This window comes from Eptatretus burgeri, chromosome 4, assembly GCF_056783735.1.
Source record: "Eptatretus burgeri isolate ZD-2024b chromosome 4, Ebu_testis_v1, whole genome shotgun sequence".
NCBI classification, from domain to species: domain Eukaryota; kingdom Metazoa; phylum Chordata; class Myxini; order Myxiniformes; family Myxinidae; genus Eptatretus; species Eptatretus burgeri.
In genome coordinates this window covers 33,377,598-33,393,767 of record NC_140964.1, presented here as the reverse complement: position 1 = coordinate 33,393,767, position 16,170 = coordinate 33,377,598, and the positions used below count along the sequence as shown (strand labels likewise).

The window sequence follows — 16,170 nt, the reverse complement described above, 5'->3', positions numbered from 1 at the left end:
CCCTCCCACCAAAAGAGGAGTAGAATGGTTGTGAGGAGCAGTTTTTGGAGAGACCGGGTGATCGTGGCGATAGCAGAGTGGTTGTGAGAGACGAGAGGATGGCAGATAGGAGGATCGTGGCGATTCTGAGCAGTCTGTCATCGTGGCAGACGACGGTCGTGTGTGGTGGTTGGAGCGGTCTGAGACATTGGTGGTCATGGTTGAGCGGTCTCGTTCATGGGCCGTGGACTTCGGGTCATGGGTTCGAGTCCAACCAGTGGTTCGGGTCGGTGTGACCGCATGAGGCGGGACAGGTACCCGGCTAGGCCCCTGCCCTCAGCTCGCCATCCCTCCGAGCTGAAATGCCAAAAATAGACCCACGAGGTCCATTCCGTGTGTGTGTGTGTGTGTGTGTGTGTGTGTGTGTGTGTGTGTGTGTGTGTGTGTGTGTGTGTGTGTGTGTGTGTGTGTGTGTGTGTGTGGTGCCGTGCCGTCCTGTAAGTAGAATTGTTAAGTGCTTTTTCTTTGCTCATTGTACATTGCCTGCCTTTTATTCGGATAACTCTGCTCTGTGTGCTCCCCTCCCCGATTATTATTGTAAAATAAACCCCTGTTAAATGTACCAGCTCGTTTTCTGTGCTTTCCTCCATTGGCCTAGCATGGTGCGTGTTGCAAATTGGTAGGGCCGTTCGTGCCGTGGATTGTTCATTTGGTCTGGCGCGGCTTTGGTAACTTCCGCTCGGTTACGCCGGATCTGAGTCGGTGATAGCGACTCGATTCGGACAAAGTTGGTCGAGGGTGTGGTTTTCCCCAGTAGTTGGACGACGTGGGTATTTAGGTATATCGAAATTAGGCAATTAACCCTACCCCATGCCGTCGAAATATTGGCGACCACGGTCCGCTAAGGGACCCGTGAACTCTCGAACTTATCCGAGAGTCACGACCTAAGTTCCGGGTGTTCGGTGGGAGACGACTCCACTGCTCCACCCCATGGTCGTTTATCGCCACCGAACCCTGGCCCACAACAATATCTCTGCTAACCTCTCTCTCTCTCTGTGTCGCATCCTTGCCCTAACCCCTCCCAATACAGTGCAGCACCCTCCTTCCACACCGACCTCTTTCACTCTTCCCTCCACTCTGTCACTGGACATATCCGGATAGTAGTTTTGTCTGGACGGTATTTGTATCCTTATGTGTCTGGTCAGGATTTGTCTTCAGACATGTCTGGATGGTATTTATCGCCAGACGTGTCCAGATGGGAATTTGTCTCCGGTCCGGGATGTTGGTGTTTATGTCCGAACGGACGTTTGTCTCTGGACGTGATGGGGTGGTGTTTGTCTCCGGATGTGTCAGGGTGGTGTTTATCTGCAAATGCGTCGGGCGGTGTTTGTCTCCGGGCCACATTTATGGTATGAACGTTTGAAAATGGATTTCAGACATGATTTTCTTTCAATCTTCACTGTTACTCTCTGCAAAATCATATTGATGAGACGGTATAAATCGTAATTAATGCTCCACCACACGTCTGACTTCCCTTCCTCTCACCTCACACTGTCTTCCCCCCCCCCTCCACTCTCTCTCTCTTTTACCCTCCACCTCTTCACCCTCCCCTCTCTCCCCCACCTCTTCACCCTCCCCTCTCTCCCCCACCTCTTCACCCTCCCCCTCTCTCCCCCTCCCTCCCCTCCGCCCTCTCTCCCCTCCCCCTCTCTCCCCCACCCTATCTCTCTCCCCCCTTTTAAATCCCTATTCCCCCTTTAATATCCCCATCAGCAAAGCGACGGGTGGTATTTGCCTATATATATATATATATATATATATATATATATATATATATATATACATATATACATATATACATATATACATATATATACATATACATATATATACATATATATACATATATATACATATATATACATATATATACATATATATACATATATATATATATATATATATATATATATATATATATATACATATATATATATATATACATACATACAGTGGCCTGCAAAAAGTATTCACTCCCCCCTCCAAAGTTTTCACATTTTAATGCCACCTGAGCTGATTTCATGATGCTTTCAACTCAAACTTGATATATAGATTTTTCACAAGATACTTCAAAGTGATAAAGCAAAAAAAAATGCAGATAAAATGTGAATAAGTTGGATTAACAGAGAAAATCAGATAATTCTCATTAGCAAAATTATTCAAACCCTTTGCCTAATTAACCCTAAATCACTTCAGGAGCAAATTATTTGTTTGAGAGGTTACAACCAAAGTGTAATAGGTTTTATCTGTGTGTAATCAGTGGTTAAACTTAAAAATCAAGCTTCCCCATTTATTAAAGGAGTTTTAATGTGCAACTCACTTAGTCAACCAAGGCAAACATGAAGACCAAAGAGTTTTCCAAAGACATCAGACATAAAGTGGTAGAGAAGAAGCATTCAGGAGAGGGTTATAAGAAGATTTCAAAGTCACACATTATCCCTTTGAGTACAATGAAATCCATCATTAAGAAGTGGAAGACTTGTCATACCACTGAGACTCAACCCAGATCAGGTTGCCCATCCAAACTCAGCAGTTGAGCAAGCAGGGAACTGATTTGGGATGTCACTGTAAACACAATGGCTGAAAGATCCGCAAGGCTTCATTTCCGAGATGGGGGTCAGCGTTCATTCATCAACAATATCCCATTCCCTTCACAAATCTGGCCTCGATGGACAAGTGGCAAGAAAGAAGCCATAACTGAAAAAGACGCATCTCAAACACTCAAACGGAGATTGCAACAAAACATCTTTATGATACTGCAGGTATGTGGAGATAAGTTTTTTTTGGTGAGACGAGACAAAAATTGAACTTATTGGTTCAAATTCAGTGTTACGTTTGGCGCGAGCCTAACACTGCACATCATCCAGTCAACACCATCTCTAGTGTCAAGCATGATGGTGGCAGCAACATGTTATGGGGCTGCTTTTCATCAGCAGTGCCTGGCAAGCTAGTCAGGATAGAAGGGACAATGGATGGTGCAAGGTACAGGAAAATCCTTGATGTAAACCTGCTTGAGTCAGCCATGAATGTGAAATTGGGTAGGAGATTCACTTTTCAGCAGGACAATGATTCGTCCGAAGCACAAAACTAAAGCCACACTGGAGTGGCTTAATAAGAAGAAAATAAATGTTATTCAGTGGCCCAATCAAAGTCCTGACTTGAACCCAATTGAACATTTATTATATGGCGAGACTTGAAGATCACAGTCCATCGACGATTCCCATCAAACTTGGCAGAACTAGAGAAATTTTCACGTGAAGAATGAGCAATGATTTGACCATCTCACTGTGCAAAGCTGGGAGAGACCTACACAGAAACTCATCGCAGTCATTGCTGCAAAAGCTGCTTCCATCAAGTACTAACTTACGGGGCTGAATACTTTTGCAATGAGTGAGTTTTGATTTGTACATGTTTTTTGCAGGTATTCCTGACATGAAACCTCCTTCAACGATAACAGTGTTTCTTTTAATCACTGCAGTTATGAATATGTTTCTGCGTAATTCATAATTCGTCTCAACGTGGCATTATTGGTCGGGGCTGAATACCTTTGCAGGGCACCGTTTGTATACACAGTATACAGTACAAGGAACTATGGTGCAGGAGGCCATTCAGTCATTTATGCTTGTGCTACACCGACTCCAGAAACCATCAGCCATCAAAACACAAGGTACCTGGTCTTACTCTGACTATGGCACTCCGACCACAAATTCTGACCCTGGTCCCCAGACCCCAAACTCCTACCCTGGTACACCTAACTCTGACCCTGGTACCCCAACCCCGAACTCTGATCCTGGTACCCCGTCCCCAAACTCAAACCCTGGTACCCCGTCCCCAAACTCTGATCCTGGTACACCTCACTCTGGCCATGGAACCCCGACCCCAAACTCTGACCCGAGAACCCCAACTCCAAACTCTGACCCTGGCACACTGACCCCAAACTCTGATCCTGGTACACCTAACTCTGACCAGGCAAACCCCGACCCCAAACTATGATCCTGGTACAGATACGTTCTGCCAATATCCCAAGAAATAAATGGAGATATGAAGAGAACTTGGAAACGTAATCAACATCACAGCAACAATAATCAGCGAGGGAAGGGATGAAAAACAATCTCATGGAATATTTGAAAAAAGATCCAAGGAAATATTACAACAAACAAGGTACAACTGGAGACTTTCCAGGATGAATCAGTGACAATTGGGGGGGGGGGAAGGGCATTTCGAGTTAATCTATTCATACGCAGCCCGTGACTGCTTGGCTGCATCATTTTCTGGGGACACAGCTGTGCTACTGATACAGTGCCCCCGTTACCAGCAAGCTGGCACTCATTTTGCCAACCTCAGGATTAAAGGCTGAGTCAACCCACCTGGTGTTACTTCAACGACCGAAAAAGGGGGCTTTAACTCAAGACCCAGAGATATCTCAAGCCAGCCACCCTAACAGTTAAGCAAACACCAAGACCTGTCCTCGGAGCGTTCCTCCGAAGTTTGAAACATCACAACTCGCTCGTAGAGAGGGAAAGAGAGAGGGAAAGAGGGAAAGAGAGAGGGAAAGAGAGAGGGAAAGAGAGAGGGAAAGAGAGAGGGAAAGGGAAAGGGAAAGGGAAAGGGAGAGGGAGAGGGAGAGGGAGAGGGAGAGGGAGAGGGAGAGGGAGAGGGACGAGAAGGGCATTCGGGAGGGCGCACACCTCCGCCAAGGTGATTAGTTTACGTTGTGTATCTCACACCGATAAGGGCGGATCGGGATTCGGACCTGAACCAAAATCGAATCACCTTGTTTCTTGTCAACTACCCAACTCGTCCACCTGTGTTGGCGCAGGTAAACAGGTAACATATTGAGTCCACAAGAGGGTTTCGTTGCACCTCCTGAGGCCTACCTAATCCAGATTAACAACCAACGTGGAGGCGAACATAAGTCGAAATCCTCTCAATGTTCCCGGGTTATGAGTGCTTCCAGGTTCTCGCAAACACAATATTCCGTGCTTCATGAACAATGCGCACTCGCCCTCCGAGATGTCCAGTCGGGTTTCGAATCTCGGCCTCGACTATAAACTACCGTCGTGGTATCGTGCAGGCAAGTATGTACTTCACGCATCAATGCGTGCGCCGCCCCTCGGATAGACGTTAAACTGCGCGTCTCGTCTGTTGGTATTCGTCGGTTAGACGTTAAAATATCCCACACGGTGTCCTTCACCCGATAAAAAAAAATTTCCTGCCATCTTCAGCTGAGCATTTCTGCGCCATCTTGGAGAGTCATGGCGAACCATCCGAGCTTGAAATCCTCGCCAACAAACTGTTTCAGTAGAACCGACGCTTTGCATGAATCAAGGCGTATAACAATTATAATATCAATAATAATATGAAGATTCGTACTTAAAAACGCGTTCTGTTTGTGATCTAGCAATGACGTACCGATTGAGGTGTATATCAATGGAATGTAAGCTCGGTAGTAACACCCCTTTTTTATCGCACCGGTTTTTTTTTTCTGTGATTAAGTATAGTATAAATAATAGAAGCTATTTAACATTATCTGGCGCATTCTACTTCACTCATGGTATTATAAAGCAATAACAATGCAAAACTAAAAAAAATAATAATAATAATAAAATAATTCCTCTCCGGCTGCGTTGTCCCACGATGGACGCTCCGACGCCAGCGAGACTCAGCTATTCCGTTCATAAGTGGTCCAGTTATTCAGCGTCTTACGTGCCCGAGTACGTTTCGCATAATTTCATGCAATTTTTTTTCTTTGCATTCATCTTGCTTTTTCTTTTTTTTATATTTATTATCGGCCATTTTTGAGCTGCCCGTGGTTGGTTTTTTTTTCCCGGCCCGTGATCGGGATTGAAAGGCCTCCGTTATCATGGCGAGGCGCTCGCAAGCAAGAGCGTCTCTCCGGTCGCCCAATCCTGCTCCCTGATGCCCGTGCAGGCGCTACGCGACCTATATTTACAAAATGGACACGGATTCTTGATTTTGCTGCTTTTATAATCGATTTGCTTGTATAACCTTTTATAATGTTACAGTAGTCGTGCTTCTGCGCTCTGATGTTTGGTCCAATTTAATATGGTATTCAAGCGCAGGTGTCTCTTCGGATTTTATTGGTGTTTTTGGTTGTTCGTGGATACAAGAGGAACACACAGAATGAACCTCTGAGATATGACGTCATTAATTTAATTAATTGGTGATGTGTTTATTGCTCTCCCCTTGGAAACGCCGGTTGAAATGACTAGTGATTTTGGGGAAACGACATGGTGTAGTCAGCCTAACAAAGTATACTGAGAATCAGCAAAAATGAGGGAACAAATAATAAAAATAGCGATGGGATATGCATGGAACGGAGCAACCTCACCTGTAACTGGGCAACCTCACCGTTGCTTCCCACCTCTTGCTATTTCAACTTCGTTTTTCTTTTTTTTTTTTAGGAATATTTTGGCGGACAAACCAAATGATCAGTCGTCTCGATGGTCATCGGACAGTAATCACCCTCCACAGGTGAGTAACAGCTTGATTTACACCAGACCCCTCATTGTATTTCCAATTTCTGAAATTGTATGAAGTTCTGGTAAGAGTGTTGCCACGACCCCGGCAAGGGTGTTGCCACGACCCCGGCAAGGGTGTTGCCACGACCCCGGCAAGGGTGTTGCCCCGACCCCGGCAAGGGTGTTGCCACGACCCCGGCAAGGGTGTTGCCACGACCCCGGCAAGGGTGTTGCCACGACCCCGGCAAGGGTGTTGCCACGACCCCGGCAAGGGTGTTGCCACGACCCCGGCAAGGGTGTTGCCACGACCCCGGCAAGGGTGTTGCCACGACCCCGGCAAGGGTGTTGCCACGACCCCGGCAAGGGTGTTGCCACGCCCCCGGCAAGGGTGTTGCCACGACCCCGGCAAGGGTGTTGCCACGACCCCGGCAAGGGTGTTGCCACGACCCCGGCAAGGGTGTTGCCACGACCCCGGCAAGGGTGTTGCCACGACCCCGGCAAGGGTGTTGCCACGACCCCGGCAAGGGTGTTGCCACGACCCCGGCAAGGGTGTTGCCACGACCCCGGCAAGGGTGTTGCCACGACCCCGGCAAGGGTGTTGCCACGACCCCGGCAAGGGTGTTGCCACGACCCCGGCAAGGGCGTTACGATTACTTTGTTCTTGTTGGTGTGCTGTTATGATGTTCTGATAGGAAGCAGCATACGTTCTCTTACTGATTTGATAATTTACTCGCGATCGAGACGTGAAGCATTGTTGTTTTTTATCCCTCGTTTATATTCCAAAACTCTTTTGGGGGCTGTGCTTCAATGGGTGGTCAGCCCATTGTGTCTCCAGTGTGGACTTGAACTGGTTATTAATTTTTTTTTTCATTGACAACTTATCCCAGTCGTGTTGACACTTTTGACGGGGAAAGCAGTTTTGACTTTGTTGAGATCTACAGTGCTTTTTTTCCTTATCTCCATGCTGTTAGTGTGTGTGGTATGACTGCCAAGAGTCTGGAGTGAGAATTGACCCACTGACTTCCCAGGGTCAAAGTGGATGCTCGAACCATTATGCCACTAAGTCTGAGTGGCCAGAAATTGCGTAAATGAAGAAACAGAAAAAAAGAACTGACAAAAATTATGAAAGCGAAGCTCTGAGGCAAAAGATTTTATGTGTATTGCGTGTAAGGGTTAATGTGTGTCCAAGGAGCCCTATTTACCCACATGTATGCCCACTGGACGCTGGGCAGTATAATTTTGTTGTTATCCTGATGGGATATGCCTGCTGTTGGCTTAATGGTTAGGGTGGTGGGCTTGGGATCCTGGGATCCTGAGTTCAAATCCCGCTCAGCTGTTTAATTAATACCAGGTGGGGTTAACTCAACCTGCCATCCTTCCGAGGTCGGCAAAATAAGTGTCAGCATGCTGGTATCCTGTGTCAGAGTGACGACCCGTCCAGGATTGTGCCCAATAGCCAAGGAGACTGCTTCAGTAGCACCAACGCTCTACACAGAGTGTGGTCCCAATCACCTCTCTCCTCTGATGGGATTGTTATTTTCATTTTCTTTGCAGTTTCTGGTTTTGAAACTCTCACATACTGCAGTTGCACAGAGCATCTCTTTCGGGAAGTATGAGAAAACCCATGTGTGTAACCTGAAGAAATTCAAGGTGTATGGGGGCATGACGGAGGAGAACATGATCGAGATTTTGTCCAGGTATGTAAATGGAAAATTCCATGCTTTGTAACGTTACACTTTTGGGGCTATTGTATAACGCTCTGACCTGTGAAATGAAATTGAATGAGCATTTAATCTTACTAATGATACCAGCAAAGCTTCTTGATTTGACCTTCCACCCATGTAAAGTAAAAAAAACATTTAGACTTGTATTGGAGTAACAGTGAGAACTTTAATTTCGGTTGGTAACGTTGCAGAATATGGACAAGGATAAAAATGACAGATCTTTGGTCGAAAAGTTTCCTCAAACAGGAGACATCTATATATCAAGTTGTGTTTCTCCTTTCCTTTCGTACTTGTTAATCCTTATTTTTGTATGGAACATTTGTTGTGTATCCTTGTTTTTATTTAAGACAAGAAAAACATGGTTAGTAACGTTACGGTTTGTAACGTTACAGTTTGTCCGCTGCAGGTGTAAATGATTATAGATCATTTTAAAAGTATTTATATAGTTTTTCAAGGAAATACCAATATGATTTCTGCCTGGTATCAACATAAGGTCACTAAATGTCCACACAGGTACTAATTTTCATGTAAACTGTCATGCAAATGAGCACACAGGTGTCACATACTACGCATTTGACATGCAATGCCGTCAGCCGTCATATAATCATGCCGTCAGCAATACTGTAAGACAGAGCGGCCATTTTAATAATGACTATCACTGAGATTTTTACATGAAATCATCCCAAATCACGGATGAGGTTCAGAGATCTTCCTTCTGATGAAGTGGTTGTGCCGTCTATTATATTTTTATTGCAATGTATGCGTGATGTGTGAGGATTCAGTATCACAGTCTCAACTAATCAATTTGTTTTATTGAAAAAACTGAAGATAATATTAAGTACGAGCCGAAACCCCGTCACAGACGGATTCTGTTCATTCAACCACCCTCACCAGCTCACCCACACTCAAGGGACATGGACTGGACAGGGTGTGCTTGCCCCCGCTTACTCATTCCCCGCCCCTGCCCCATTCCCTCCCATCCCCCGCCTTTAATTTGCTTACCCCCGCCCAAAAATTTAATTACCCCGGCCCCGCCCCCGCCACTTCATCCCCCGCCCCCGCCTCTTCACTCCTCGCCCCCGTCTCAACAAAAAGTGTTTATTCTGCTTCAGTTGACTATTGACTTCAGTTGACAACTTCAGTTGAAAGTTGACTATTGCCACTATGTGCGATGCACTCTTACAGGTACGAAGTTTCTTTCAGTCCAGGTCACAGTACCGAGAAAAACATGACGCGACCGCTAGAAGGAGCACAAAATTTGTCCTTCAGTATTAATATATAGATAGAAGATGCAATGTTTCTTGTTACATTTTTTTTGTGTCAAATTCACATTCTGAGGTAGTCAGCATGTGCAGAAGAGGGTTTTACTTTGCAGACGCTATTTTTGAGGAGTGCAATTACACCTCTCAACGGTAACGGTCTGTCGGCGACAAACGTAATGACGTCAGCGAATGACCGATGATGTCATGACATCCTGACGTCTGTCGGCGACAAACGTAATGACGTCAGCGAATGACCGATGATGTCATGACATCCTGACGCCTCTCAGTGATGACGTCAGACGTCGCCATGTAAATGAATGCAAAACGAAAAGTGTTTATTCTGCTTCAGAGTTGAAAGTTGTCTATTGCCACTATGTGCGATGCACTCTTACAGGTACGAAGTTTCTTTCAGTCCAGGTCACAGTACCGAGAAAAACGTGACACGACCGCTCGGAGAAGCACAAAATTGGTCCTTCAGTATTAATATATAGATAATATTAAGTATAATAAAGTGTAAAATTCTGCACCAACAATGTCTAACTCTAACTAGCTATCAAAGAAAAGTAAACATTTAAATCAGGCATATAAGAAGTGATTATGACAACAACATATATCATGCAGGTTATAAATGTATAGCATGTAATTGCCTGTTTACCGGAAATCAAGAAAAGTGGTTGGAAATAGGGAACAAGAGAAACTGTCACACTTTACAGATAATGCAAATATTAGGGAGGCCAAAATACATGTTAGGATGTCAGGAGATTTATCTGTTGGAAGTCTCCTGGCAAATCAGATAGGGTTATCATCAACACCAGTTGTTGTTTTTGTTTATTTTAAGACCGTCCCCTCTTACAACAAATCCAACACTTTATGAATGTACCCGTCCCATAATGTAACAATTGCTAAGACTGACTGTATGAATACTTTAGCACACACATTGAGTTGTATTAAGATGGTTCAGTTTGAGTATCTCGTCTCATCTAAATCTCTGTAGAGAATTTGAAATGTCCACGATTATTAGCAATCTCTGGAAAATCCAATCTTGAAATCATCTTCTCCCTCATGGAGAAGATGACATCCTTTGGAGAAGGCCACTTCCAATATTTGCCTGCCCGTTCCATCACTGACACTTGGAACTCGCAATCACCTACAACTACCACTTCACCAGGAAACCGACGACCTTCATAATCCACAATGTACCAGTCTCCCACTTCAATGGACTTGTCATTGCCTGGATCCCTTGGCGATTTGTTGCAGTGCACACCATCATCAAGGTTGTCACTGATGCCATCCTTTGTCGGGATGTGTGGAACAACATTGCCATGTACCACATGCATGTAGTGCACCTTGGAAATTCCAGTGATTGCTGAAGCTTTTGCAAACACAAGATCTGTGTTCAGAGCTTTGTTTCTGTCTGCTAGCTTGGATGATGTCATTTCCTTAACCACCACCTTGCTCATTCCTGCTGCAGCAGCAACAAAAGTTGTGGCATCCTTGACAAGGCATTGTCGTGCACGGACCTTGTTCCAAACGTATCGTTTCACCGATCCACCAATGCCATCAACTGGACCCTTTCCGTGCGATGTGCAGAAGAAATTCCAGTGAACATCAACCCTGTGCTTCTCTTGAACAGCCGCAATACCAGACGCAATGTATCTGTTTTTGAATTGTGATGCGGGTCCATCAGACCAGATAAAGAGGAATCTAACGCTGTCTGGTAGTTCATCCAGAAGCATGTCCAGGTAGGCAAGGATCGTGTCCTTTGAGTGGACCAGGTTGTCAGAGGCAATTACGTGAGAATGTAAGAAGCCAGAGTGCCACAGTGCTGCTGTAAAAACACTAACCTGGTGCTCATTCCAGTGGGCACTTTGCACCTCATCCTGAGACATGCAGGAGTAATTTTCGGAGAAGTCCACTTGAAGCAATGCTGTTGTGACATCTCGAGAATCTGACTCTGCCTCCTGACGCATGGCTTTATACGCTGCTGCTTGCTCTCGCTTGATGTAGCAGTGTTCCAGGAATGGAGGGAGAATGGTGGATATTTACTGTACCAGGTCTTCCAATGTTCCATCTTCCTCTGTCTTAATCATTTACCACGTGAACTACGATAAAAATATAAAAGAGCTAGATATTAATAATGGTGTATAATAATTTTTATGCAGCGGTTCCCTGAGACATGAAAACTATTTCAAGGGTTCCACAAGGGTAAAAAGGTTGAGAAACGCTGCTCTGGATGGTGGGTTACAGAGAAACGACTCTGGCAGAGCAGATGAATATGGTGGAAACTCTGGATGAGCCTTGTTTAGGGCATTGAATGCATTGATTGCATTTTCATGGTGTTTACACATGCACACATTATGTGGGACTTTCGTGCTGAGGAGGACATGCTTTGGCCGGAGATCTGGATATTTAGACTTGTCGATGTGCAATTCAAGATGTTCTTCAGAAAAGAGAGCATGAGCCTCATTTACAGACATGGTCAGATATCTTGCCTGCATTTTCTTCTGTCCTGTGTCATCCCACATGGTAACTACATCCTTGCGACCTGGAGCTTGACTGCTTATATCATCTCTCTCTCGTAAAAACTTGAACAGCTTTCACAGTCTGTTGGGAGAGTGCATGGGGATCACTTGGAGTCTCAATCTTTTCAGGCATTGGAGTTGATGCTTCAACACTTTTCTTTTCTGTCTCGTACAATTTGCGGCAAACAGCAGTTTGACGCTTTGGTGTTAGAGGAAGTGTTGAGATCATCATTCGATGAGCTCAAGCAGTACCCTTTGCAAATGCTTGGGCACTCCGAAAAGGTGCAGCATCTTTCTGTGAAGTGGCGGTAGATTTTGCTTCCTTCTTCTTTTGTCTGTGTTTTTCTCCTCGTATTTTTGTAGCTTCTCGCCTTTCTCTGATAAGCTGATTTAAGACTCGTTTGGGCATGGTACTCTCGCTGTTTTCTCCTCTGTCTACTTTTCCTCATGCTCACAGCTTTCTTCATATTGTGACGTTTGAGGGGGGGGGGTATGCATTCAAAGGGTAATTAGGATGTTTAATTAGGTATGCCATGCTGTTCGAGTTTACCAGGATCTCGATGTAATAAGTAGCAATTCAGTGGTGATAAGTTGTCTAGTGAATGTTCATTTCTTCAAGGGGGAAATGATAATTGTCACGTAATTAGATAGGGATACGGGATAGGGTAAGTGTGTCTGCTTAAACCCCTTTTAGTATTCTCTGGAGGCTGGCCGTGACGTCACAGGACAGTGCTGCGGATGGCTCCGCCCCGTGATCACGATTGGTGGGCCAATAAAACGGCTCGATTGGAAGTGACGAGGACGGGAGGATAAAAAGGTTCTGTTCGGGGTCGAAAAGGAAGAGGAAGAAGATCGGGACAAAAAGATTGTGTTTTTTGTGGGGGGAGGTTGTTGTGCTGGAAGCGTGCTTGTTGTTGCGCGGATTCGATCCTGTTTTTCATCGTGTCTTGGAGCCTTGCTGAGCCTCGTGCCTCATCTTGGTTGGCTCTGGGGTTCTGCTGACTCGGAGTACGGGGTCGAACGGCGGGCGGACCTGCCTCCCTCTCCTGCTCGCAACTTGGCGCCAGAACTGGTTCCCTGGTGGCTGTGAGCGGACTTGGGCCAGGACCAGGAGGTCGACAGCACCACTGTTTCTCCTGCCCCCTGACGAGAGCAAGGCCAGCTCGTCCGACGCCAATCCAGGGACAGTTGCATCCACACCACGGTCCCGCCTGACCACCAGAAATAGCTACGTTGTGTGTGTGTGTGTGTGTGTGTGTGTGTGTGTGTGTGTGTGTGTGTGTGTGTGTGTGTGTGTGTGTGTGTGTGTGTGTGTGTGTGTGTGTGTGTGTGTGTGTGTGTGTGTGTGTGTGTGTGTGTGTGTGTGTGTGTACTTGGCGCCTTAGAGGGTTTGGGATTTGTATATTCATTAGAATTGTCTGTGTTTTCCCCACGCCCGATCCCACACCATCCCGTCGAATCGCCCCGGATCCCTTTTCTTGCCGAGTCTTGTTATTTCTGGTTAATAATAAAAACAAATAAACATCAACTCAGTGAAAAGCGACTCGTGCCACCTTCCTCGTCCCGTTTGCGGTAGAGCGATTAGAACCGCCATGTTTGGGTTATAAATAAATAAACCGCCTCCATCGTTTCGGCTCATTCTACGTTGGCGGGACTGTTCAAGTCCCGTGGACGTCACAATATTGTATTCATCATACTCGCCAGGTGCCTTCAATCTCTCAAGATACCGTCTTTGCTTCTCCTTGTTTGTCAAAGGCATGATTGATCTAAGGAAATAAAGATATTGTTTTGTGTTAAGGGCCATTTGAATTCTTTCCTTGAAACAAGAAAAAAAAATAATGAAGTGGGATGCTTAAGATGTATTATTTTATAAAACATTATATAGCCAGTGGTCAAAACTGCTTTCAAATTCCTATGCCTATGTACCAATACAAAATTAGATGATTAAAATTAACAATAAAGACATACAGCAAGATCTGCTAAATCTATGTAATTGCATCACTTTCACGATGACTGCAAATCTGTTTTGATGTTTTCATCACACTATCTATTGAAATAGGTTCATACTTCTGTATACTTAGGATAAAGAACTGTTATAATAGAAAACTGCAAGTGTGTGCACTGTTGCTGCATCAACAGCAAATCAAGATTGTATTCAGTTTTGATGTTTCCCCTTTGAACCGAACTTGGCATTTAAATACAAGCTGAAGATCAATGAAATATCACACTCACCAAGTGCTCTCAGATCATAATTCCTATTGTACATTTGTTGATATCGTGGGAGTGCTGACTTCATCAACAGGTATGGTGAATTCCATGCAGGCATGTAGGAGTGCATGCAGGAATGCATCATATGTGGATATGAAGTTTTTAGGTGCATTGTGGGTAATCTATTGTCTCATGCTGCCCTCTTTTGTCTGATTGTTACACTAATGACTGAAAAACTTTCTCCTGCTGGTCTACTGATATTCATTTAGTATATTCATATTAGTAACGTTAGATTTCTACCTATGTTGTTTTTCTTATGGTACAGTTTCCACGAAATTAATTGGCACTGATAAACTCAGTATGGTACAGTAGAGGAAATTTTAAGATGAGGAGGTTCAACACAATTTCTTTCTTTTCCTGCAAAAGCAAATTGATGTTTTGGTTAGTAACGTTACATGACTGAAGGGGTTTGCGTTTTTACAAAAAGATATATATTCCCATCAGAATCATGTATTTTGGTTTTTGGAGTTGAGAGGTACTTTCACTCCAAGATTAAAATTGCTTTAAATGAAGTGAATTATTGAAATCTTTCTCCTTTACTGATCAAAACAAGTTTTCATGGTTTTCACAGAAAATTTTGTTCAGAAATGTTATCAAGGCAAACATAATGATCACACACATTACAACGGCAGAAACACCGCAACAAAACTTTTTTCAACAACTTTGGTCTATATAGAATCATGAACTAAAAATTTAGTGAAAATTCACAATTTTAAAATTTGAGGTCATGTCCACTTGATCATGGAATTGTTCAAATATTGTTTGATCGCATTTCTGGTACGGGCTTGTCATTCTCGGGGTATTTAACCTGATGGACCAAAACTCTGATGATGTGATTATTTTAAAGGTGTGTTTACGATTGGTTACCTGCACAGCTTTGTCTTGTGCATTGCTTATTCATGAAAAAGCCACCCAGGAGACGTGAACATTGAAATTACTTTGGCAATGCCCGTGTGTTGGTGAAAAGCATGTACACAGCTCCTATTGTGGGTAGCCATAACGAGTGCAATGACAGAAAAAAGATGCTGTGCAAGTTGATCCTAATTACGGTAAAGAACTGTACATGTAAAGATATAGACATGTGACTTCCGTCATGCATTAGATTTTCCTTTTTTGTCTCAAATGGTCTTGATTTTTCGATCAATTTTTTTTTTTATCGTGCTATCCCCTTAATAATAATGTCACGTATCAGTTCCCGTTAGCACGGTATCCTCAGTGCCAGGACTTTAAGTCTCGGGATACGGCTAAACTGGGCTGGGCATAGTGGCGTGCGCCTGCAATCTGGCGACTCTGAGGTTTGGGTTGGAGGGTCGCTTGATGACGGGAGCCCTGCGTTTTGCCGTGTTAATAGACGGTATAAAGCAGCCCGGCCAATATGGCTGCAGCATACCCTGATTGGCAGGTCAGGCCAGATCAGATCTGTGGCTTGCTACGGGTATCATGTAAAACCCATCCTAACCTGTTCATGGTCGAGTGTCAGTGACTAAACCGCCCCCCCCCCCGACCAGGGCCCCTTGGTGTAGAGGGTGTCTGGACACCCAGCAGAATTAAATACAAAACCTGCCAAAAGGTGGAGGAGCTCTTTGTGAGCCAACGGAACGGCCATGTGTCTGGTGCCAACCGTGTCTGAAGATGTCCTCCTGCAGTTGGTTACCTTCCATCAGAGGTTGGTGGCAGGATTTGCACTCCACCCACCACAAAACACTTCGCTCCACAAAACACACTGTAGTGTGTGTTGGGGTGGTGCTGAGGCGTCGTTTACCAGACGGCGGTCCCTTCGGGAGTGTGCTTGCACAGATGCCAACCCTCCCGATTTCATCGGGAGGCTTCCGAAAATTCACCCAAACTCCCGCCCTTACGATCACTATCCTTA

At 44.8% G+C, this 16,170-nt stretch overlaps 1 protein-coding gene across 2 annotated transcripts in view; it reads left to right on the top strand.

Annotated features, from left to right (window-relative positions):
• Nucleotides 1–5,631: 5,631 nt before the first annotated feature.
• The window catches only part of MKLN1 (muskelin 1), a 96,736-nt gene continuing 86,197 nt past the window's right edge, over nucleotides 5,632–16,170 (top strand). The window contains exons 1-3 of one of the 2 annotated variants that reach the window (XM_085877351.1): nucleotides 5,632–5,753; nucleotides 6,465–6,534; nucleotides 8,076–8,218. In XM_085877351.1, coding sequence (XP_085733477.1) covers nucleotides 5,677–5,753; nucleotides 6,465–6,534; nucleotides 8,076–8,218 — 290 coding nt within the window. In that variant the 5' untranslated portion in view covers nucleotides 5,632–5,676. Of the gene's footprint in view, nucleotides 5,754–6,464; nucleotides 6,535–8,075; nucleotides 8,219–16,170 lie in introns of those variants that run through there. The other variant, XM_085877349.1, reaches the window with a different exon arrangement.